The 24,949-nt window shown below is 52.7% G+C and overlaps 1 protein-coding gene across 3 annotated transcripts in view; it reads right to left on the bottom strand.

Annotated features, from left to right (window-relative positions):
- The window catches only part of TUBGCP6 (tubulin gamma complex component 6), a 32,159-nt gene that overhangs the window by 2,436 nt on the left and 4,774 nt on the right, over positions 1 to 24,949 (bottom strand). For 2 of the 3 annotated variants that reach the window (XM_025881466.2, XM_025881467.2), the window contains exons 3-22: positions 22,820 to 23,030; positions 9,658 to 9,831; positions 8,429 to 8,550; positions 7,558 to 7,636; positions 7,344 to 7,453; positions 6,837 to 6,928; positions 6,600 to 6,739; positions 5,636 to 5,785; positions 4,940 to 5,021; positions 4,764 to 4,852; positions 4,559 to 4,674; positions 3,300 to 3,438; positions 2,909 to 2,980; positions 1,480 to 2,752; positions 1,251 to 1,309; positions 1,001 to 1,142; positions 742 to 910; positions 502 to 643; positions 218 to 412; positions 13 to 145 (exon numbers count right to left, since the gene is read on the bottom strand). In XM_025881466.2, coding sequence (XP_025737251.1) covers positions 13 to 145; positions 218 to 412; positions 502 to 643; positions 742 to 910; positions 1,001 to 1,142; positions 1,251 to 1,309; positions 1,480 to 2,752; positions 2,909 to 2,980; positions 3,300 to 3,438; positions 4,559 to 4,674; positions 4,764 to 4,852; positions 4,940 to 5,021; positions 5,636 to 5,785; positions 6,600 to 6,739; positions 6,837 to 6,928; positions 7,344 to 7,453; positions 7,558 to 7,636; positions 8,429 to 8,550; positions 9,658 to 9,831; positions 22,820 to 23,030 — 3,689 coding nt within the window. The remainder of the gene's footprint in view (positions 1 to 12; positions 146 to 217; positions 413 to 501; positions 644 to 741; positions 911 to 1,000; positions 1,143 to 1,250; positions 1,310 to 1,479; positions 2,753 to 2,908; positions 2,981 to 3,299; positions 3,439 to 4,558; positions 4,675 to 4,763; positions 4,853 to 4,939; positions 5,022 to 5,635; positions 5,786 to 6,599; positions 6,740 to 6,836; positions 6,929 to 7,343; positions 7,454 to 7,557; positions 7,637 to 8,428; positions 8,551 to 9,657; positions 9,832 to 22,819; positions 23,031 to 24,949) is intronic. The other variant, XR_012375284.1, reaches the window with a different exon arrangement.

The raw sequence follows: 24,949 nt of genomic DNA, 5'->3' as shown, positions 1-24,949 counted from the left end.
GCCAAGCCTCACCTGTGCGCTTGAGGTGGAAGCAGATGTCCTTGAGCGTCCACATCATCAGCTTCAGCTGCAGCAGGAAGGAGAAGATGCCGCTGTACCTGCTCAGGCAGCCCTCGGTGACCACGATGTTGAGGGGCCAGTCGACCTGCGGGGAAGCGGGCTCAGCATACCCTGCGGGGGAGCCCCCGGCCCGCCCACTTGGCGGCGCCCTGCTGACCTTGTACCTGAGCTCCAGGCAGCTCAGCACGTCCGGGGCGTTGGGGGCAAACGTCTCGGGCAGGAACTTGAGGGCGAAGGAGAGGTTGTCCGCGTAGGGGGTGTCCCCGTGCAGACTGTACTGCAGGGCCTTGCTGAGCACGGAGTTGAGCACCAGCGGGTTGAGCAGCTCCCCGGGCGTCTGCCCCGCCCCCAGCTGGCCAGAAGAGGGCGCAGGTGTCCCGAGGGAGCCCTGGCACGGCGCCCCGGCCCCGCAGCCATGCCCGCACCGCGCCCAGGGGTCACCTTCTCAAACAGCAGATCGCTGAGCGACTGTGCGAACTCCCCGTCCTCCATGAGCAGGAAGTGTCGCAGCGCCTCGAAGTGCGCCTCCAGGCCCAGCTCCACGAAGAAGTAGTCCACGGCGGCCTTGTTCACCAACGAGACGCTGGCAGGAGGGGCGGGGTCAGGAGCGGGGCCTGGTGGGGGCGGGGCCTTCTGGGAGCGAGGAGGCGGGGCCCTTCCGGGGGCGGGGCGTGCACTCACTGCGCGGCCAGCGGGGCAGTGATGGAGTGCTTCATGAGCACGGGCAGGGGCAGCAGCTCGCTCAGCTGCACCGCGGTCTCATCCGCATCTGACCGGACCCGGGGGTCCTCCGGGAGGGCGAAGGCGCGGGGAAGCCCATGGTGTAGCAGGTGGGCGACAGGAGGCTCCGCTGTACGATGGCAGACGGCCGTTGTTAAGAGGCGGGGACACACCGGCCCGGCTTCTGCCCGCCCGCCCACCGCTGCGGCTGCCCACTCACACATGGCCTCGTAGCTGTCCGGGTACTGCTCCAGCCGGTACTGCTCTATCAGACCCGCCAGGTAGGCCTGCTCCCGGCCCCAGCGCTGGGCGGCCACCGCCTCCTCACCAAGGCTGGGGCTGCCCTGGGCCGCCGCGCCTTCCTAGAAAGGAAAGGGTGGGGTGGGGTCCCCTCCGTGCTGCCCCATCCTGGAGGGCCAAAGCCCTCACTGCCCATGCGAGGCCAGACCCCTAGCCACATCTGCCCTCACCTGTGAGCTTGGAGGGTGACCGAGAGAGAGGTCCTCGGTGTCCCCACTCGTCCCTGGTCCTGAGCAACACAAGTGCGGCAGGAGGGGGTATCAGGCCCAAGTGCCTCCTACAGGGTGATACCTCCCAAGTCCCCAGGGCTGCAGACTTCTTGCCCTTCCTCCTTGCCCACATCCCTCCCGGGCCCACAGGTGCCACCAGTGATGGGACAGCTGTAGGGACCCCACTGACCTGGCTCCTCGGGGATACCATCTCCCAGATCCCGGGATGCAGCCACTGCAGACAGCGAAGCCTGGAGGCCACTCGCCTCCCCACTCCTGGAGCCAGCCTCCTGAGCACAGGAGCTGTCTGAGGCTGTCTCTGCAGGCAGCCGTGGCTCGTGCTCCCAGACAGGGCTCTGTGCTCCCAAGCTGAGGCCTGACTGGGACACATGGTCAGGGGGGCTCTGGCAGGGCCTGGGTATATCGGGCTGGCCTTCCCCAGAGAGTGCACCCAGTACCACATGGGACTGAGACACATGTCCGTGGACGTTCCACCGGGGCCGCGAGGGGGCCACATCCCACACGTTCTCCCCCACCTTGATGCTGGCGTCAGATACGTGTCCGTGGACATTCCACCGTGGCTGCGAGGGGGCCACATCCCACACGTTCTCCCCCACCTTGATGTTGGCATCAGACACGTGTCCGTGGACGTTCCACCGTGGCCGCGAGGGGGCCACATCCCACACGTTCTCCCCCACCTTGATGCTGGCGTCAGATACGTGTCCGTGGACATTCCACCGTGGCCGCGAGGGGGCCACATCCCACACGTTCTCCCCCACCTTGATGCTGGCGTCAGACACGTGTCCGTGGATGTTCCACCGTGGCCGCGAGGGGGCCATCCCAGAAGCATAGCCCCCTGTGGGAATGCTGCCCTCTGACACATGCCCGAGGAGCTGCCCCATGGCCTGGCTACTCCCGTCCTTGGGGAGGGTGTACCCAGAGGGGTGGGCGTGAGGCAGAGCCACCTGCCTATCTGAGACACCTGTACCTTGTGGCCGCGTGACACTGTCCCCCCACAGCTGCTGCCCCTCATTACTCGAGCTGCCTCCTACAGTCTTCAGGGACCCTGGGGAAGCCAAGGGGGCTATAGCTGGCCTCAGGATGGTTCTGAAATCATACTCCAGTGGCCCAGAAGGCCCCGTGCCCACCACTTCGGATGGAGCCGAGGGAGGCAGGTCTGAGCTGATGGTGTGCAGCGCCTCCTCCAGGACAGGGGCCACACCAGTGGGTACAGGCGGCTCGGCCTCCCGAGCTGTGGGCAGGAAGTCTTGGATGCTGAGGCCCTCAGAGCACGGCCCTGGCCTGTGCACCAGCCCCGAGCCACGGGCCCCTGCTGCTGGAGGTGTGAGCTGCTGCAGCGTCCGTGCATTCGGGCAATCCCAGGCAACCACGTGCGGCTGTTCTGCATACCCAGAGTCAGAGGTGCTGCCTCCCGCCGAGTGCCCGGGGCCTGGAGACAAAGCCTGAGACACAAGTGGGTGTTGGTTCCCCAAGCTCAGTTCTGCAACCAGCACCAAGTCAGGCTCAGCAGCCACTGTGCTCCCAGGGCACCGCAAACCTGGGGCATCCAGCTCACAGCCCCATGCTCTGCGCCCTGAATCCTGACCCCAGCCCCTCACCTGGGAGCCGGCAGCAGGGAGGATGGAGAGTGGCTCCAGGGCCTTCCCTTCGGACACGTCCTTCAGCATCCCCTGAAATTCAGGCAGCAACAGTGAGCACCTAACCCCACACAATCCAACCCAGAGCTTCCGCACCCTCACCCAACGCACAGAAGCCACAGCTCCTGACTGCCCACACGGGCCACAGCACTGAGGCGAGAAGGGCCCGGGCCTAGAGCTAGCTCTCAGCACTGCCCACGTCATCCTAGGGCGGCATGGTCTCCTCCCAGTCTCGACGTCCCTGAGCACTGAGTTACCAACCCTCTCCCAGAACCCAGGTCTGCGTGTACTCTCGGGCTCCGAGACCCCCGAAGCCCAGGGGAAGAGCTCCCGTCAGAAACCATGGTGATACCTGAATGAGCTTCTGATCTTCTACGAGGAAACGAAGCCGTGCACTTGCCAATCGGTGCCTCTGGATTTTCCACAGCGCCTTCTGCTCTCGACGAGCTGCTTCTGCAGACAACTTGCTATAATGGTCAACCAGTGCTTGCCTAAAGACACAGCCAGAGAGGCCCAGCTGCCACAGTCGCGCAACTCTGTGCAGCTGGCGCCCCGTGGGCTAGCATGGCTCTCCACAGCAGAGGCCCTCGGCACCTTCCCAGGCCAGCAGCTGGTCTGCGTGAGGCCCCACAGCCCCTGCAGGGGCCTTGCCGGGCAGGTCTTTCTGCCCCCACCAGACCAGGACCCCAGCGGGCAGGCACCTAGCTGGGGCTCAGCAGATGTCTGCTGAGCAAATACCAGAACGAGCGCCCACACGACCCGAAGCCGGAGGACAGGCAGGAGGCCCAGGGCTGCTAGGCACCCCGCACGAGAGGTGCCTTCCTGTTCTGCTGGGGCGAACTCCGGAGAGCGAAGGATAGATGCGAAAGGGGGCACAGCACAGCACAAGTGCTGCATGCGCTTCCCTGGCAGCTGTCCCCGCTCGTCACTCGCCAGCAGGGAACTGGGTCCGACCTGGACTGGCTAATTCCCATCTGGCTGCCCCCGACCAGGGACACAGCCCCGACACCTCGCTGTCCCCTACGGAGGACAGAAGAACATCTACCCGCGCGCGCACACCCACACACGAGACACACCCTCCGAGAACAGTACGGAAGCTCAGGACAACTGGGACCCTGAGAGACAACAGGCGGGAAGACGCAGCCCGCCACCGCGGTGCCCCTGGGGGACCCCGACTGTGCTGCAGCTCACGGGAGACAGAGGGGCGGGCACCGCCACGGGACGGCCTCCTGCTGGGTGCTGGCCTGGACAAATGCCCCCGTCTGTCCAGCGGTCGGGCTGATCACAGGCTTAAAAATCAGGGGCAGGAGCTGCTGAACTTAGAAGAAACAAAGAGACGGAGAGGCGGGCGAGGCAAACCCAGTGTGCGCACCTTGTCTGGATGCCAGTCCACACTAACCAACCGGGAGAAGACGTTCTGAGGACAGGGAAGCACACCTGAGTGTGGGAAAACGGCCACAAGCACTCCGCCCAGGTGCACGTTGGAGTTTGGACCCCTACTCTTCCTAGCTTAACACACGCTTAAAAAATCTCCAAAATGAAAAGACAACCATCACCAGACCCTGCCAGGAGGGTCAGCCCAGAGTGCCCGCCTCGCCCGCAGCCGCCTACCTCGCCTTCCTCTCCAGCTGCTCCTCCAGGGCCCTCAGCCTCCTCTCCCTGTCGCGGAGCTCCTGCGCATAGCCCAAGTCGTCATCCAGAGCCTCCTGCCTGGCCGCCCGGCGCCGCTGCACAACGCACCACACGTGCTCTTGCAGGTTAGAGCTGGACTCCACAAGCCTGCACCCCCTGCCCCCCCAACGGCCGCACCACCTACCTCTTGGTCCTTCACGAACTGCTCCTTCAGCCTCTGAAACTGCTCTCGCTTCCGGGCGTCCAAGGCCATGCGTTCCGACGTCTGCCGATCTACGTTGAGATGGGAGGGGGCGGCGTGGTGAGAAGCCCGCAGCAGGTGACCCCAGAGCCCCAGAGGGCGACCCGAGCCACACGTACCGCTGAGCGCTCGCAGGACTCTGGACGCTGCTTCCCGGGCCTGGACAATCAATTCTTGTTTTGCAATTTCCATTCGTAATTCCTGAAAAAGATCATCTGTAAACACATCCCAACTCTCTGTCCCCTCCTCTAGGGCGGCCTGAAAGTGGGGGCTGCTCGGACCCCATGCAGGCCCCTCTAGGGGCAGCACCCTGGCTCAACAAGCCTAGGTAGTCAACACACTCTCCAAGCAGTTTGAGGCTGAGACCCCAGGCCTGCGTGCACCCACCCTGGAGGGGACCGGGAGCTTGGCGCGGGCTTCCCCACAGGGAGGGAGGGCCAGCCCCCTCCCCGCATCCACCCCTGCGTGTTCTCTCAAGTCTCCCCCCGGGGGCCAGGCCAGAAATGGCTTTCCATCAAACCCCTCCCTGGGTACACAAAACACTCAAAGCTCAGGTCCTGGTACGCCGGCCCCTTCTGAGCAGGAGAGGAGCTCACAGGGGCCACCAAGTGCAGGAACCTCCCATCCTGCTGCCCAGGACTGGGCATGTCTCCCGCCCAGCCAGCCCCAGAGAAGAGAGGACAGAGCCCTGACCGGGCGTCCCCCACCCAGATACCCTACCGACAGAGAACATCAGGGCAGCCTCCCCACTGGCCCAAGACCCTTAGAGGGGAGGGAGGTGCACGGAGAGCCCCCAGGCCCACAGCGCCCGACACCTTCTCCTCCTTGCTGATGGAGCTGTGGCGCGCTACCCTCTCCATCCGCCCCACGTAGATGGCACAGTCCCTCTCAACCTCCTTCAACTCCTCGGGGGAGAAAATCACTGAGATCCGAGGGACGGGCACGTCAGACCAGTAGAGGTAATGCTACCAGGAAGGAAAAGCTGAAGTGAGCCAGTGACATGCAGACCCATGCCCAGCTCTGCCTCTGTTCCTGGTGACCCATGGGGACAGCCCCCTTTCTCAGAAACATTCATTCACTGGAGGGGCATGGCTCCAAGGACATCCCAGATGGGTTGTGCAGCGTCTCTGCCCAGGCCAAGGCTGCCTTCCACCAGCGACTCTCCAGAAGCTGTGAAGACCTCTCCTCAGCCTCCCTCACTGGAGGCGCGTGGGCTACAGGCCCAGGGTCAGCCTGCACAGAACAGACCCCACTGCTGGCCACCCCTCCCCCAGGGAGCCCCAGCCTTCAAGCTCCCCAGCATCTGGCCCCTCCCCATGTCCTGACAGCTCCAGTCTGTTCTCAGCCCAGCACAGGAGGAACCCCGTCAGCCACAGGCTGAGCCTCCTGGCCCCTCCCCAGCCCCGGCCTGGGCAGCCCCACCTGCCTCCCTGCTCTACAGGGCTTCACACCATGGATGGCATGTGGGCCGCTGCCAGGCCTCCCCCGCAACCCTCCAAACCACGAGACACGACTCCCTAAACCAGCCTGGGTCCATCTTCCTGCGGATGCGGCCCATAACTGTCCCACTGGGGCAGTTTCCCTCGTGGAGAGAGGGAAGGAGCCCACCGCCCCTCGGCCTCTGAAATGCCTTTGCTTTTCATCCTGTCTTTGGACAAGCTCCCAGAAACTCGATGGAGGAAATGAGAGGTCACCACACACTACAGACAGATGGCCAGGTCTCAGGGGACAGGGAACAACAGCAGGACAAGAAGGGACGGGAGGGCGGGCTCTCCTCACCCGGGGGCAGCAGAGTTTCAGCAAATTGATGGTCTTCCCGCAGACGTACACATCGTGGGCGATGTGCTTCAAGAACACAGGGACACAGTCCTCCACCTCTTTGGAAATGAGCACATAGCCGTGGGTCCAGTAGAACTTATCTGAATGGGGGACGGAACACATGGTTGGCCAGCGTCCAGCACTGGCCCCGACCCACCTGATGGCAGAGGCCCAGCCTAGCAGCCAGCAGCCACCTACCTCTGAAGCCCAGGTACTCGTGGTTCACCTGGATCATGAATTCGCCATAAACGTCTCTGAAGACCCCACTGTACACCCAGTCATGGATGAACCTGCCAGGGTGGACAGACCAGCCATGAGGGGGCATGGCGGCCATGGGGGTGGTCCGCCAATGTGCCCACAGTCCAAGCCCAGCTGCGCTACTCCCCCCTCCTCCCACACAACCCCCGCCCTTAGGAGATGTATGACAAAAGGCTGCTGTCCTATGTCAGCGCGGGGTGCGCGGTCTGTGCAGGGTGCGCCGGGGTGCGCGGAGTATGCAGGGTGATCAGTCTGCACGGGGTGCACGGGGTGCGCGGGGTATGCAGGGTGCACAGGGTGTGCAGGGTATACGGGGTGCGCAGTCTGCGCGGGGTGCACGGGGTGTGCGGTCTGCGCTGGGTGCACGGAGTGTGCGGGGTATGCAGGGTGCGCGGTCTGTGCGGGGTGCACAGGGTGCGCGGATGGCACGGGGTGCACAGGCCCCACCTTGTGTAGGGCTCACAGCTGGTCTTCAGCAGGGACAGCAGCACTGGGTAGTTCTCGTTGCTGCAATTATCGAGAGCTTCCTGGTACAGGTAGGAGAGCAGCTTCACCCCCTGGAGACAGCAAGGGGAGGGGCTTCAGGGTAGTACCACACGCGGCTGACGCCCAGCAGCAGCCCCACCAACGGGACGACACTCAGGAAGAACCCAGAACTCACAGTGGGGAATGCAGCCTTGGGTTCTCCGCCCCCACTACCTGGGAGTGCAGTGCCAACGCCACAGAGCTCAGCCAAGTACCTAGACACAGAGGCTGTGTGAGACCAGGGAGCAGACACTCAGAGTCCCCAGGTCCAGTGACACCACAGCAAAATGTCTCCCAGGCCCATCTCTGCCTGCCTTCAGGCTCCAGGTTTAAAAGCACCCGGACTTCAAGGACTCCAGATTTGAGCTTCCTGCCTGGTCCCTCCCTGCACACCCTGTGCATCTCCACCCCCTTCTCAGGTTCGGACCAGACTCAGAACCACCCTGAGTGCATGACCCTTCCCCCGCCCCCACAGCACCCCGCCACCTCACGCCGGGTGACACCTCCTCTGCCTGGATGACCGCCCAGACCCCGCCCAGACCCCCCACCCTCTCTCCCCTGCTGCAGTCTACACCCACATGGCAGCACAGTGCCCCTGCCCCAGCACCCTCCAGGCACCCCCAGACTCTTGCCACCCCCACTGCACCCCACCTCCAGCCTTTCTGCCCACAAGGTTTCCTCTCCCACCGAACCCTTCTCCCCAGCCCCTCATGCTCCCTTCTCCAGAGGGCACCTGCCACACCACTCCGCCTGGTGTTTACGAACTGGCCAGGAGCGCCAGGAGCGCCAGGAGCCAGGTCTGTGGAGACCCTGTGTGCCCTTCAGGCAGGTGCCCCCAACCCTAGATGGGGCCTGCCATGGTAGGCCACCAAAAGAGACACAGCACACAGCACCCAGGGAGCCCACCGGGGGCAAGGGCTCCTGTTCTCACAAGCCCTTTGCGGCCCAGCAAGTCCCGCACCTGCCTCCACACGGCCCCCAGACTCGGCCCCCATGCCAAGGCTCACCTGAGCTGCCGGCCCAGTTTCTTGAAAAGAAAGCCAATGGTGAGGAGGCTCAGGGTGGGCGGAGTGGAGAGGACGCAGGCACGGTAATACTGCAGGTACTTCCTCAGGCCGCTGGTGAAGGCCTATTGGGCAACAAGGCTGGGAGGGGGGCAGCCGGGCACAAGGGCACGGCCGCCAAGCTCAGAACTTAAAGGATACACTGGAGCTGGGGGGAAAGGCTTGGCTCCCATCCCCAACCTTGGGGCTCCATCTTCCAAGGAATGGACATAGATGGGTCATGCCCAGGCACCCCAGCCCAGCTGGAAGAAAGGACCCTTCACGGAACCCCAGGGCCCAGACCAGCTACACCAGGAAACTGGGAACTGCAGGTCCCAGGGGGAGTTCTGGAAGGGGTAGCCAGGCTCTGCATGCAGGTGCCAACTCTGAGAGGGTCTCTGGCCGCTCAAACCACCGGGCTCTTGGCAACACATGCGTCCTGGGCTGCACCGCAGCAGGAGGTCTACACGGAACGCTCCAGAACAAAAGTCAATCCACCCACCAGCCACATCCTCAACCCACATGGCAGTCCCTTCCATCTTCGTCAGTTTCCTCCTTGCCTCCATGGGCCCGGCCTGCACCGTCTCAAACCTGAACCTCATCAGCCAACAGCACTGCCACAGGGCCACGAGATGGAAGGAACCCGTGCCGCCCAGCCCCCGGGGGGCCCCAGCATCCTGCCTCCTCTGCTCAGCCTCCCTGCTGCTCTTCTCTCAGTTCTCCCCAACGCCCTGCTCCATCTGGACGCCTGCCCCTCCCAGCAGGCCGCACCTGCTGCCCCAGGGGGACTCTGCCTGGCATATGGGCCGACTGTAAGGTCCTCCGGAAGAGCTGCCTCAGCCCCGGGGCCTAGAACTTTAACACCCCAAATCAGGGAGGACGCTGTGTCAGTTGCTGTGCAACTCCCTGAGGACCCAGCAGGGAGCAGGCAGCACATGCCTACCCCATACCGCCCAGCCCCCGCCCCAGAATGCTGGCCACACCTGTATCCCATGGCCTAAACACGGCTGCCCAGGTCTGCAGTTAAGTGACAGTGGAGCTAAAACATCATCCCTAGGGAATTCGTTCCTGAAGAGTGACTGTCAGCTTTTAGACATTGCTAAGGAAACAAAAGGCTTGCACTCAGTGGTCTTGGAGTAGAATCTGAGGCTCCAGGAAGGTCTGGGATATAGCCACGAGGCGGAGGGCCGTACCTGGAACACAAGGCCCTTGCTGCACGAGGAGTCCAGCACAGGCTGCAGAGAGAACTGGCTCAGGCGTGCGTAGTGTGTCCCCCACTCGCCCACCTCTGAGAGGAGACTGCTGACGCTCTCGGGGGAGGCTCCTGATACGTGGACACCCCGCTTCACCACGAAGGTCTGAGCTGGCTGGACAGGCAGAGGAGAGGCTACTGAGTCAGGCACCCAGAGCCCAACATGGTACTGTTGCCCCATTCCACCCTCTCAGCACGGCGCAGGGTGTCCCAAGACTGGGTGCCCCAAACCAAGACACACACACAGGAAGCGCCAAGAGCAGAGAGCAGACGCCACAAAGCAGAGCCTGACCGTCCCACCCTCGGCAATAAAAACACACATGCAGAAACAACAAAGTATGAGTTTTTACAGACCACACTGAAAAATAATACATATCTGAAACGTCAAGCCAATTGTGGATGCGGGTGCAGGAAGACACACGGCCTCCCACACTACCCGAGAAGTGCACACACAACACCTAAAGTGCTGTCGTTAGATCTGACCACTGGACTTGCAGGGACACGTCCAGAGGAGAAAACAGATGGCTGCTGCCGAGCTGTGTCCTGGAATCACAGGGAAAGCCACAAAGGCCGGCCTGCTCCAGCTCTGGCACGGCGGGCAGGGAAGGCCAACAGACAAGCCCCAGGCGTCCCGGCCAACAGCCTCTCTATCAACAGGCTCCCACAGACACAATACCTCCCAACAGATTAAGATGGAAAATGTTTTGTGTATCTTATTGCAATTTAAAGAAACCTTTAAAAAAACAAAAAACCCTCCCAACAAAGAAAAGCTCAGGACCAGATGGCATTACCAGTGAATTCTACCAAACAATTAAAGAACTAACAGCAATTGTTCTCAAACTCTTCCAAAACCCGAAAAGGAGGGAATACCTCCTAATTCTAAGAGGCCAGTATTGCCCTGATTCCAAAGCAAGAAAAAGACACTATAAGGACAGAAAACTATAGGCCAACTTCCCTTATGAACGTAAATGTAAAAATCTCTGATAAAGTACTAACAGATCAGGGGCGCCTGGGTGGCTCAGCCGGTTAAGCATCTGACTCTTGGTTTCAGCTCAGGTTGTGATCTCAGGGTCATGGGATGGAGCCCCCCATGGGGCTCCGTGCTGGGCGTGGAGTCTGCTTGAGGATTCTCTACCTCTCCCCTGCCACCCCCCCCAAATAAATAAATAAATCTGAAAAAGAAAACACTAACAAATCAAATCCAGCAGCATGTTAAAAAGGGTGGCTCGGCATACAAAAATCAATCAATTCGGTCTTTGCCGAGGGTCTGACCCGCGAGCTGCTTCAGGGGCGTCTTTAGTAGGAGTCAGTACCGTGGATCAAGACCGAAGTCCAGAACTACCAGACTGCCCGGCAGCCAGCCGCTTCCCCAGCCAGAGGCAGAGCAGGAGCCGCTGGAAGAACTACGCGGACTTCATGAGACCAGCCCCTGTACGTGTCCCGCAGACCCACATCCTGGGTGTCAGCCCGGAACCACCGCCTGGCAGAAGGCACGTTTCCTGGGAAGATCTCAACTGGCTCCACCGGCCTCTCCTCTGTCCTCCACCCTTCTCCCACCTGTGTGCCAGCCGATCCCCACCCTGGGATCCTGAATCATGGCTTAGCTAATAACAAATACTCACTGGAGAAGTGAAGAAAAAAAAAAATCAATCAATGCGATAAGCCACATTAATAGAATGAAGAAAAAATAGGGTTATCTTAATTGGTGCAAAGAAAGCATCTGACAAACTCCAACACACTTCCATGATAAAAACATTCAATAGGTTAGAGAATATAAGGAACCTCCTCAACATGATAAAACCCATGTATGACAAAGCCACAGCTAACATTACACTCCACCGTAAAAGACTGAAAGATTTTCCCCTAGGACAAAGAAGGAGGCAGGGATGTCTGCTTTCACCACTTCTGTTTAAAATAGCACTGGAGGGGCACCTGGAGGTGGAGGGAGGCTCAGTCGGTTAAGTGTCCAACTCTTGATGTTGGCTCAGGTCATGATCTCAGGGTCTTGGGATGGAGCCTGGTGGTCAGGCTCTCGCTCAGCAGGGAGTATGCCTGGGATTCTCTGCCTCTTCCTCTGCCCCTCCCCCTGCTCACATGCTCTAAAATAAATAAATCTTAAAAAAAAAGAACCAAAATAATCTTGAAAAAGAAGAAAAATATTGGAAGACTCACTTCCCAAGTTCAAAATTTATTTATATTTATTTTAAAGATTTTATTTATTTATTTGAGAGAGAGCGAGCGAGCACAAGCAGGGGGAGCAGCAGAGGGAGAGGGAAAAGCAGGCTTCCCACTGTGCAAGGAGCCCGATGCGGGGCTCGATCCCAAGACCCTGGGACCATGACCTGAGCTGAAGGCAGACGCTTAACCATCTGAGCCACCCAGGCGCCCCCCAAGTTCAAAATTTATTACGAAACTACAGTAATCAAGACAGTGTGCTACTGGCATAAAGACAGACATCTAGACCAAATGAACAAAAGAGGAAACCCAGAGATAAACCCTCACATATATGGTCAATTAATTTTCAGTAAGGGTACCAAAACTATTCAATGGGGAAAGGATAGTCTTTTCAACCAACAGTGCTGAGAAAACTGGACATTCACATGCAAAAGATTTAAGCTGGATCCTCCCCCAACACCATATACAAAAATACATTCAAAGTATGGGGCGTGCCCGGCTGTCTCAGTCAGTAGGGCATGTGACTCTTGGTCTCGGGGTCGTGAGTTCAAGCCCCACCCACGCTGGGTGTAGAGATTTAAAAAAAAATTCACTCAAAGTAGATCAAACACCTCAACTTAAGACCTAAAACCAAGAAACTCTGAGGTGAACACACAGAGGCAAATCTTCATGACCCTGGATTTGGCAGTTTTTCACATATGACACCAAAGGCACAGGCCACAAAATACAAATAAATTGGACTTCGTGAAAATTAAAAACATGTGTGCTTCAAAGAAAACTATAAGGTTAGTGAAAAGACAACCTAAAGAACAGAAGAAAATATTTGCAAATCATGAAACTGACAAGGAACTAATATCCAGAATATATAAAGAAATGCTACACAACTCAACAATTCAACTCAAAAATGCACAAAGAACTCAAATACACAAATCTGCAAAGAAGATATACAAAGGGCCAATAAGCACATAAAAAATGTTCAGTATGATTAATCACTATGGAAATGCAAATCAAAACTATGAGACACCACTTCACACCCATTAGGACAGTTATCTTTTTTTAAAGATTTTATTTGGGGGAGCGCCTGGGTGGCTCAGTCGTTAAACGTCTGCCTTTGGCTCAGGTCATGATCTCAGGGTCCTGGGATTGAGCCTTGCATCGGGCTTCCTGCTCCTCGGGGAGCCTGCTTCTCCGTCTCCCTCTGTCGCTCCCCCTGCTTGTGCTCTCTGTCAAATAAGTAAAATCTCTTTTTAAAATATGATTTATTAAATAATATTAAATATTGTTTATATATTAAACATATAAATATTTATTTATTTTTTAAGATTTTATTTATTTATTTGACAGAGACACACAGAGAGAGAGGGAACGCAAGCAGGGGGAGTGGGAGAGGGAGAAGCAGGCTTCCTGCTAGCAGGGAGCCCGATGCGGGGCTCGATCCCAGGACCCCGGGATCATGACCTGAGCCGAAGGCAGACACTTAATGACTGAGCCACCCAGGTGCCCAGGACGGTTATCGTAAAGCACATGAAACAAGTGTCCATGAGGACGCAGAGAAATCGGAACTCTCGCAGGATGTGGGAAGGAAGGTAAAGTGGTGCAGCCACCATGAAAAATTGTTCATTGGTTCCTCCAAAAGCTACACATACACGTATTACAGGGCCCAACACTCGCACTCCCGGGTATATATTTGAAAGAACTGAAAGCAGGGACTCAAACTCTTTCACACACATGCTCACGGCAGCACATTCACAATGGCCAACCCATGTACCCACACACAGATGAATGCATAAATAAAACGTGGTACATACATACACAGAGTAGTACTCAGCCTGCTGACACCTGCCACGACCCGGGGGAGCCCTGAGGACACTGTGCTGAGTGAAATAAGCCAGACCCAGAAGGACAAATCCTGTCTGGTTCCACTTCTAGGAGGCACCTGCAGTGGTCAGACCCAGGGGGACAGAGAGCAGACGGCGGGGCCGGGGAGGGGCTGTGGGGAGAGTGCGTGATGTGGGGACAGAGTCTGGGAAGTTCAGGTTGGGAAGATTTTGTAAACAGTGATGATGATCACCCAACACTGGGAATGTAATTAATGCCACCAAATAGTACACTTAAAAGTGGTTTAAAAAAAAAAAAACCAGGGGAGCAAGATGGTGGAGGAGCAGGAGACCTGGATTTCGTCTGGTCCCAGGAATTCAGCTGAATAGGGATCAAACCATTCTGAACACCTACGAACTCAACAGGAGATCGAAGATAAGAATACTAACAACACTCTGAACAAAAAAGCGACCACTTTCTGCAAGGTAGGACGTGCGGAGAAGTGAATCCGAGGCGATATTCGGGAGGATAGACGGCGGGGGAGGGGGCCTCCGTCGGCCGCTTCTGGCAAGTGCTAGAGCCGCGGAGCACAAAATCGGAACTTTTAGAAGTCGGCTCCGCGGAGGGATGTCGCTCCAGTGGCTAAGCGGGGGGTGGAACCCTCGTGGGACAGTGTGGTCTCAGGACCCTCGGGGTCACAGAAAGACCGGGGGTGCCTGAGTGCGGCAGAGCTCCCGGGGATCGGAGCGGGGAAGCCGGCTGCAGAGACGGAGCCGAGGCGCGGGCTCTCAGCTCGGGGTGGCCATAAACTGTGATCCGCGGCCCAGTCGGGCCACTGCTCCTCCAGCAGGGACCCAACAAGCGGCAGATCCGGGGAGACTCCCCTTCCTCCCCTGGGAGGAGCGGCGCGGGAGCGCACCGCAGGGATCTGCTGGGTTTGGAGACTCCACACAGGGTCGGGTGCCAGACATATAAACGCTCGGTCACAGGCCGGGTGAGCACGGAGTGCGGCCGGAGACCGGGGACAAGGGAGTGACTGCTTTTCTCTGGGGGCACACTGAGGAGCGGGGCCCCGAGTTCTCAGCTCCTCCGGGTGGAGATTGGGAGGCCACCATTTTCACTCTCGTCCCCCAAAACTGTACCGAGAGCTTGCAGGGAACAAAAGCTCCTGAGAGCAAACCCGAGCAGATTGCTTAGCCCGGACTCACAAGGGCGGGGCAATTCCGCCTCCGGCAAAGACATTTGGGAACCACGGCAACAGGCCCCTCCCCCAGAAGATCAGCACGAACAGCCAGCAAGCCAAGACCAAGTTTACCGATCAAGGAGAACGGGAGAACTCCAGCGCTAGGGGAATACTGCACATAGAATTCATGGCTTTTTTACCATGATTCATTAGTTTTTCAAAGTTAATTTTTTTAACTTTTTTTTTTTGAATTTTTCTTTTTCCCTTTTTCAACCAACATCTTATCAATCCTTTTTAAAAAACATTTTTATTTTTCATTTTTAGAGTCATATTCTATCCCTTCATAGTAGATACCCTTATTTTTGGCATATATATGTAAGTTGTTCTCTCCTTAAAATTTTGAGATACAGTTTCTTCTAACAGATCAAAATATACCCTAAATAGTGTATGACTTTGTTCTAGTCTCCTGCCTGATCACATTCTCTCCAACCCCTTTTTTTTTCTTTTTTTTTAGTCCTCTTCTTTCTTTTTTCAAACAACTTATCTTATCAATTCCTTTTACAAAATCTTTTATAACTTTCATCTTTACAGTCATCTTCCATCCCTTCATTGTATCAACCCTTATTTTTGTACATACATATGTTTTTCCTTCTTTAAAGTTTTGGGAGTCACTTTCTTCTAACAGACCAAAATATACCAAAATCTAGTGTGTGGCACTGATCTATGCACCAGCCTGATCATATCTGATCATATTGTTTTTTTTTTTCGTTCTGTTTTGTTCTGTTTTTGTTTGTCTTTATCTTTTTCTTTTTTTTTTTCTTTTTCTTTCTTCTTTCTTTCCCTTTCTTTCCCCCTGGTTTCAGGTCTTTTCTGATTGGTATAGAGTATATCTGCTGGGGACGTTCTTAACCTGTTGGCATTTTGTTCTTTCATTCATCTGTTCTCCTCGAGACAAAATGACAAGACGAAGAAAATCACCTCAGCAAAAAGAACAAGAGGTAGTACCGTCAGCCAGGGACCTACTCAATACGGACATTAGTACGATGTCGGACCTAGAGTTCAGAATCGTGAATTTAAAGATACTAGCTGGGCTTGAAAAAAGCGTGGAAGTTATTAGAGAAACCCTCTCTGGAGAAATAAAAGAACTAAAATCTAACCACGTCGAAATCAAAAAGGCTATTAATGAGGTGCAATAAAAAATGGGGGCACTAACTGCTAGGATAAATGAGGCAGAAGAGAGAATCAGCGACATAGAAGACCAAATGATGGAAAATAGGCTGAGAAAAAGAGAGAGAAACAACTACAGGATCACGAGGGCAGAATTCGAGAGATAAGTGATAAGATAAGACGAAACAACATTAGAATAATTGGGATCCCAGAAGAAGAAGAAAGAGAGAGAGGGGCAGAAGGTATATTGGAGCAAATTATAGCAGAGAACTTCCCTAATGTGGGGAAGGAAACAGGTATCAAAATCCAGGAGGCACAGAGAACCCCTCTCAAAATCAATAAAAATAGGTCAACACCCTGACATCTAATAGTAAAACTTACGAGTCTCAGAGACAAAGAGAAAGTCCTGAAAGCAGCTTGGGAGAAAAGATATGTAACCTACAATGGTAGAAACATTAGATGGGCAACAGACCTATCCACAGAGACCTGGCAGGCCAGAAAGGACTGGCAAGATATCTTCAGAGCACTAAACGAGAAAAATATGCAGCCAAGAATACTATATCCAGCTAGGCTATCATTGAAAATAGAAGGAGAGATAAAAAGCTTCCAGGACAAACAAAAACTAAAGGAATTTGCAAACACGAAACCAGCCCTCCAAGAAATATTGAAAGGGGTCCTCTAAGCAAAGAGAGAGCCTAAAAGCAGCATAGATCAGAAAGGAACACAGACAATATACAGTAACAGTCACCTTACAGGCAATACAATGGCACTAAATTCATATCTTTCAAGAGTTACCCTGAATATAAATGGGCTAAATGCCCCAATCAAAAGACACAGGCTATCAGATTGGATTAAAAAACAAGACCCATCAATATGCTGTCTGCAAGAGACTCATTTTAGACCCAAAGACACCCCCAGATTGAAAGTGAGGGGGTGGAAAACCATTTACCATGCTAATGGACACCAAAAGAAAGCTGGGGTGGCAATCCTTATATCAGACAAACTAGATTTTAAACGAAAGACTGTAGGGGCGCCTGGGTGGCTCAGTCGTTAAGCATTTGCCTTCGGCTCAGGTCGTAATCCCAGGGTCCCGGGATCAAGCCCCGCATCGGGCTCCCTGCTCTGCAGGAAGCCTGCTTCTCCCTCTCCCACTCCCCTGCTTGTGTTCCCTCTTTCGTTGTGTCTCTCTCTATCAAATAAATAAACAAAATCTTTTATAAATAAATAAATAAATAAACGAAAGACTATAATAAGAGATGAGGAAGGACACTATATCCTACTTAAAGGGTCTATCCAACAGGAAGATCTAACAATTGTAAATATCTATGCCCCTAACATGGGAGCAGCCAATTATATAAGGCAATTAATAACAAAAGCAAAGAAACACATTGACAACGATACAATAATAGTGGGGGACTTTAACACTCCCCTCACTGAAATGGACAGATCATCTAAGCAAAAGATCAACAAGGAAATAAAGACTTTAAATGACACACTGGACAAAATGGACTTCACAGACATATTCAGAACATTCCATCCCAAAGCAACGGAATACACATTCTTCTCTAGTGCCCATGGATCATTCTCCAGAATAGATCACATCCTAGGTCACAAATCAGGTCTCAACCGGTACCAAAAGATTGGGATTATTCCCTGCATATTTTCAGACCAAGGTGCTTTGAAACTAGAACTCAATCATAAGAGGAAAGTCAGAAAGAACTCAAATACATGGAGGCTAAAGAGCATCCTACTAAAGAATGAATGGGTCAACCAGGAAATTAAAGAAGAATTTAAAAAATTCTTGGAAACCAATGAAAATGAAAACACAACTGTTCAAAATCTTTGGGATGCAGCAAAGGCAGTCCTAAGAGGAAAGTATATACCAATACAAGCCTTTCTCAAGAAACAAGAAAGGTCTGAAATACACAACCTAACCCTACACCTAAAGGAGCTAGAGAAAAAACAGCAAGTAAAGCCTAAGCCCAGCAGGAGAAGAGAAATAATAAAGATCAGAGCAGAAATCAATGAACGAGAAACCAAAAGAACAGTAGAACACATCAACGAAACTAGGAGCTGGTTCTTTGAAAGAATTAACAAGATTGATAAACCCCTGGCCAGACTTATCCAAAAGAAAAGAGAAATGACCCAAATCAACAAAATCATGAATGAAAGAGGAGCGATCACAACCAACACCAAAGAAATACAAACAATTATAAGAACATATTATGAGCAACTCTATGGCAGCAAATTAGATAACCTGGAAGAAATGGGTGCATTCCTAGAGATGTATCAACTACCAAAACTGAACCAGGAAGAAACAGAAAACCTGAACAGACCTATAACCACTAAGGAAATTGAACCAGTCATCAAAAATCTCCCAACAAACAAAAGCCCAGGGCCAGATGGATTCCCAGGGGAATTCTACCAAACTTTTTTCTTTTTAAGATTTTATTTATTTGACAGAGAGAGACACAGTGAGAGAGGGAACACAGGCTAGGGGAGTGGGAGAGGGAGAAGCAGGCTTCCTGCCGAGCCAGGAGCCCGATGTGGGGCTCGATCCCAGGACCCCAGAAACATGACCCGAGCCGAAGGCAGACGCTTAAAGACTGAGCCACCCAGGCGCCCTCTACCAAATATTTAAAGAAGAATTAATGCCTATTCTTCTAAAACTGTTCTAAAAAATAGAAATGGTAGGAAAAGTTCCAAACTCGTTTTATAAGGCCACCATTACCTTGATCCCAAAACCAAAGCCCCCATCAAAAAGGAGAATTACAGACCAATATCCTTGATGAACATGGATGCAAAAATTCTCACCAAAATAATAGCCAATAGGATCCAACAGTACATTAAAAGGATTATTCACCACGACCAAGTGGGACTTATCCCTTGGCTGTAAGGCTGGTTCAACATCCGCAAATCAATCAACGTGATACAATACATTAACAAAAGAAAGAACAAGAATCATATGATCCTCTCAATAGATGCAGAAAAAGCATTTGACAAAGTACAGCATCCTTTCTTGATCAAAACTCTTCAGAGTATAGGGATAGAGGGTGCATACCTCAATATCATAAAAGCCATCTATGAAAAACCCAAAGTGATATCATTCTCAATGGGGAAAAACTGAGAGCTTTCCCCCTGAGGTCAGGAACGTGGCAGGGATGTCCACTATCACCACTGCTATTCAACATAGTATTAGAAGTCCTAGCCACAGCAATCAGACGACAAAAAGAAATAAAAGGCATCCAAATCGGCAAAGAAGTCAAACACTCACTGTTTGCAGATGATGTGATACTTTCTAGGGAAAACCCAAAAACTCCACCCAAAACTGCTAGAACTCATACAGGAATTCAGTAAAGTGGCAGGGTATAAAATCAATGCACAGAAATCAGTGGCATTCCTATACAACAAGACAGAAGAAAGAGAAATTAAGGAGTCGATCCCATTTACAATTGCACCCAAAACCATAAGATACCTAGGAATAAATCTAACCAAAGAGGTAAAGGATCTGTACTCAGAAAACTATAAAATACTCATGAAAGAAATGGAGGAAGAGGGCGCCTGGGTGGCTCAGATGGTTAAGCGTCTGCCTTCAGCTCAGGTCATGGTCCCGGGGTCCTGGGATCGAGTCCCATATCAGGCTCCCTGCTCCTTGGGAGCCTGCTTCTCCCTCTGCTTCTCTCTCTCTCTCTCTCTGTCTCTCATGAATAAATAAATAAAATCTTTAAAAAAAAAAAAAAAAGAAAGAAATGGAGGAAGACACAAAGAAATGGAAAAACGTTCCATGCTCATGGATTGGAAGAACAAATATTGTGAAGATGTCAATGCTACCTAGAGCAATCTACACATTCAATGCAATCCCCACCAAAATACCATCCACTTTTTTCAAAGAAATGGAACAAATAATCCTAAAATTTGTATGGACCCAGAAGAGACCCCGAATAGCCATAGGAATGTTGAAAAAGAAAAGCAAAGCTGGCGGCATCACAATTCCGGACTTCCAGCTCTATTACAAAACTGTCATCATCAGGACAGTATGGTACTGGCACAAAAACAGACACACAGATCAATGGAACAGAATAGAGAGCCCAGAAATGGACCTTCAACTCTATGGTTAACTAATCTTTGACAAAGCAGGAAAGAATGTCCAATGGAAAAAAATAACAGTCTCTTCAACAAACGGTGTTGGGAAAATTGGACAGCCACATGCAGAAGAATGAAACTGGACCATTTCCTCATACCACACACAAAAATATAGACTCCAAATGGTTGAAAGACCTAAACGTGAAACAGGAGTCCATCAAAGGAGAACACAGGCAGCAACCTCTTCGACCTCAGCCGCAGCAACTTCTTCCCAGAAACATCGCCAAAGGCAAGGGAAGCAAGGGCAACAATGAACTGTTGGGATTTCATCAAGATAAAAAGCTTTTGCACAGCAAAAGAAAGAGTCCACAAAACCAAAAGACAACCGACAGAATGGGAGAAGATATTTGCAAATGACACATCAGATAAAGGGCTAGTATCCAAAATCTATAAAGAACTTATCAAACTCAACACCCAAAGAACAAATGATCCAATCAAGAAATGGGCAGAAGACATGAACATTTTTCCAAAGAAGACATCCAAATGGCCAACAGACACATGAAAAAGTGCTCAACATCGCTCGGCATCAGGGAAATCCCAATCAAAACCTCAATGAGATACCACCTCACACCAGTCAGAATGGCTAAAATTAACAAGTCAGGGAACAACAGATGTTGGCGGGGATGTGGAGAAAGGGGAACCCTCCTACACTGTTGGTGGGAATGCACGCTGGTGCAACCACTCTGGAAAACGGTATGGAGGTTCCTCAAACAGTTGAAAATAGAGCTACCATACGATCCAGCAATTGCACTACTGGGTATTTACCCCAAAGATACAAATGTAGGGACCCGAAGGGGTACGTGCACCCCAATGTTTATAGCAGCAATGTCCACAATAGCCAGACTGTGGAAAGAGCCAATATGTCCATCGACAGATGAATGGATAAAGAAGAGGTGGTATATATACACAATGGAATATTATGCAGCCATCAAAAGGAATGAGATCTTGCCATTTGCAACGACGTGGATGGAACTGGAGGGTGTTATGCTGAGTGAAATAAGTCAGTCAGAGAAAGACATGTATCATAGGACCTCACTGATATGAGGAATTCTTAATCTCAGAAATCAAACTGAGTGTTACTGGAGTGGTTGGGGGTGGGAGGGATGGGGTGGCTGGGTGATAGACATTGGGGAGGGTACGTGCTATGGTGAGCGCTGTGAATTGTGCAAGACTGTTGAATCACAGATCTGTACTTCTGAAACAAAAAATGCAATATATGTTAAGAAAAAAAAAAGAAGATAGCAGGAGGGGAAGAATGAAGGGGAGTAAGTCGGAGGGGGAGACGAACCAGGAGAGATGATGGACTCTGAAAAACAAACTGAGGGTTCTAGAGGGGAGGAGGGTGGGGGGATGGGTTAGCCTGGTGACGGGTATTAAAGAGGGCACGTTCTGCGTGGAGCACTGGGTGTTATGCACAAACAATGAATCATGGAACACTACATCAAAAACTAATGGTGTAATGTATGGTGAATAACATAACAATAAAAAATTTTTTAAAAAGTGGAGGATGCCTGGGGGCGCAGTTGGGCATCTGACTCTTGGCTTCAGCTCAGGTCCTGGTCTCAGGATCGTGAGATCAAGCCCTGAGATGGGTTCCATGCTTAGTGAGGAGTCACTTCCTCTAACCTGCCCCCAACCCAGCTTGCACACACGCACGCACACTCTGTCTCTCTCTCAAATAAATAAATCTTAAAAAAGAAAAAATTGGTTAAGATGGTAAATTTTATGTGTATTTTACCAAAACTAAAAAAAAAGGAGGGGGGGTTGCTTCCAAAATAAGGCCATTCATAAGAGGCCATAAAAATGGCATTCTAGAAAGTCTCCAGAGGGTGGCCCTCACACCAGTACCTGCATCAATCACCTGAGGAGTCTTCAAGACAGCATGTCTTGGGGGCAAACCCAGGCTGTGCGTCTAGCACATACTCAAGTTCGAGAACAGCCACTGTGTAAGATTGCTTAAGATACAAAGAGGCAGGGCACTTACACGAAAGAAGGCACTGCAGACTGACAGGTACAAAAGGTTTCATGCTTGTAAATACATTCATTTATTTTATGAGTGCCCAGCAAGAGGCAAAAGGTAGATAAACTGCAGCTACTGCCCCCAATGAGCAAGGTCCCGCCCACCAGCAAGGAGAGAGGCCCAGGGCACTGAGTAAAGCCAGCAACAGTCTCAGAAGGGGCGGCGGGGGGGGGGGGGGGGGCTTCCTGCAGGGCAGGTGGTGCTCGGGGCTGAGTGGTGCACCCTATCCAAGTACAGGGAAGGCTCAGAGGGCCCCTCAGCACCTCTTGAGGATGGGCATGGAAATGGTGGGCACATTTCCGTTGTTTCACCAATAGCAATAAACATCTCACTTTTGTTCAGTTTTAAAAGGGCGTTCACAAACTAATACTTTTTAAAACTGAAACGAGAAGACCATGGCCATAACCTCCAGGCAGGCCATGGAGCCAACTTCCCAGCGGACCCATGGCGCCCTACCCCCACCCTGCCTCTCAGAGGCTGGTATCTGAGGCCTCCCGCTTACGGCACTGGGCTCCCATCTACCCTGTAAAGTGCCAGGCAGATGGCAGGCTGCCAACACGGTGCTGTTGCTGCCCCCACATGCTGGCACTTGCTTACCTGGCAGAGGGAAAACGTGGCAGACACTACCCCAATCAGGACATTGAGCGCATCTTTCACCAGCTCGCACTCCTTCACCAGGATGGGCTGTGGGGTCTGCAGCAGGCCCCCACCAAGCACCTGCAGCTCCCCGTGGCGGAGCCTGCAGAACCTGTCGAAGGCGTCCCTTCCGGCCTCCGTGAGGTAGGGCTCCTCTCTGTGGCCAGGGGGGCTGTGTGGGAGACAGAGGAGGGGGCACTGAGCGGATGGAGCGACACACACACCTCAGCTGCATGAACAAAAGGCAGGGGAGAGAGGGACTAAGACCAGAAGCAGCAACACGTGCTGCCCCCCACCCCGCCTAGTGCCCAGGGGCACACGCTGATCATCAGGATGACAATCACAATGTGTCTTCATGTCAAAAATAAGCACTATGCCCACAGCAGTATTATTCACAACAGCCCAAAGTACCCCAGGTGTCCAACGACAGATGAATGGATAAACAGAACACAGCCTGCCCATAAAGTGGAATATGATTCAGGCTTGGAATGGACACTAACACCTGCTACAACACGGATGAACCTCAATTACATTACACTAAGTTAAATAAGCCACATACAAAACTGTATGCTTAAGATGAGCATGACAGCATTTTACGCTATGTACATTCTGCCACTCCTGGGATCTGGCCTAAGAGAGAGCTGACGAGAATGGCACCGGCAGCCGGCAGGGGGAGCTCCCGGTCAGGGCAGCCCCAGTAGGACAAGACACACCTGGCAGGTGGCCCCCCCATTTAGCCCCAGCAGCACGCTCCCTCCTGGGAGCCTCCCTGCCAGCCTCCCAAATATCTTAATGAGGTTTCCTTTATTCAGTTTCATGGAGCAAAAAGTCTCACAAATTTTCGGACATAACAGGCTTGCTGGTCTTGCAGAAGGTGCCTCTGGACACACAGCAGCCGCCAGGGGCTCTGCCTCCCCACGGTCCTATGCCAGAAATTCACAGCCACATCAGTAAAAAGCAGCCCCAAAAAAAACCAGTATCACTTTTTAAATATTCCTTTGAAAACCATCAACCCCTACTGAAAAACATGAAAGAGGTGTTTTTTAAAATCCACTGAAAAAATAATTTCTTTTTTTTTTTTAAGATTTTATTTATTTGACAGAGAGAGACACAGCGAGAGAGGGAACACAAGCAGGGGGAGTGGGAGAGGGAGAAGCAGGCTTCCCACGGAGCAGGGAGCCCGACATGGGGCTCTATCCCAGGACCCTGGGACCATGACCCGAGTCGAAGGCAGACGCTTAACGACTGAGCCACCCAGGCGCCCCATGAGAAAGTAATTTCTTAATAAAGGGAGCTTAGGGAATACAAGCTCTTTTAAAACTTTTCTTCTCATTTTTTTAAAGATTTTATTTATTTATTTATTTGAGAGAGAGAATGAGAGAGAGAGAGAGAGAGCATGAGAGGGGGGAGGGTCAGAGGGAGAAGCAGACTCCCCGCCGAGCAGGGAGCCTGATGCGGGACTCGATCCCAGGACTCCAGGATCATGACCTGAGCCGAAGGCAGTCGCCCAACCAACTGAGCCACCCAGGCGCCCTCTTCTCATTTTTAATACCTAACCAGCTCCTTTCTCCTCCTCTGCAAAAAAAAAATTTATTTTAGGTCTAGCATGTCAAAAAGAGTATCATTTATTCTTCAAAGACAGAAGTCATTTCCTGAGGGGGTAACAGCTCCAAGCTATAGGACATTTTAACATCAAGATGCATGTCTGACCACCAGCACATTTTCATCCCATCAGGAATGATGTACAAGGTACAAGAACAATACATCTCAGAACCTAGTAAATCAAAAATCCTGCTGGGTCGCCTGGGTGGCTCCACTGGTGAAGTGGCCGCCTTCAGCTCAAGTCACAATCCCAGGGTCCTGGGATGGAGTCCTGCATCGGGCTCCCTGCTCAGCAGGGAGCCTGCTTCTCACCCCTCCCCCGCTCCCCCTGCTTCTGCTCTCTCTCTCAAAAAAATTTTATTTATTTGCAAGAGAGAGCACGAGCAGAGGGAGGGAGAGGGAGAGGCCCCTGGGATCGTGACCTGAGCCAAAGGCAGTCCCTTAACCTACTGAGCCCCCAGGCGTCCCTCTCTTGCAAATAAAATCTTT

Source organism: Callorhinus ursinus, unplaced genomic scaffold (genome assembly GCF_003265705.2).
Source record: "Callorhinus ursinus isolate GAN/ISIS: 27379988/994484 unplaced genomic scaffold, GSC_fseal_2.0 scaffold48, whole genome shotgun sequence".
Classification (NCBI taxonomy): Eukaryota; Metazoa; Chordata; class Mammalia; order Carnivora; family Otariidae; genus Callorhinus; species Callorhinus ursinus.
The sequence above is the reverse complement of the archived record's forward strand: the minus strand, read 5'-3'. Positions and strand labels throughout refer to the sequence as shown.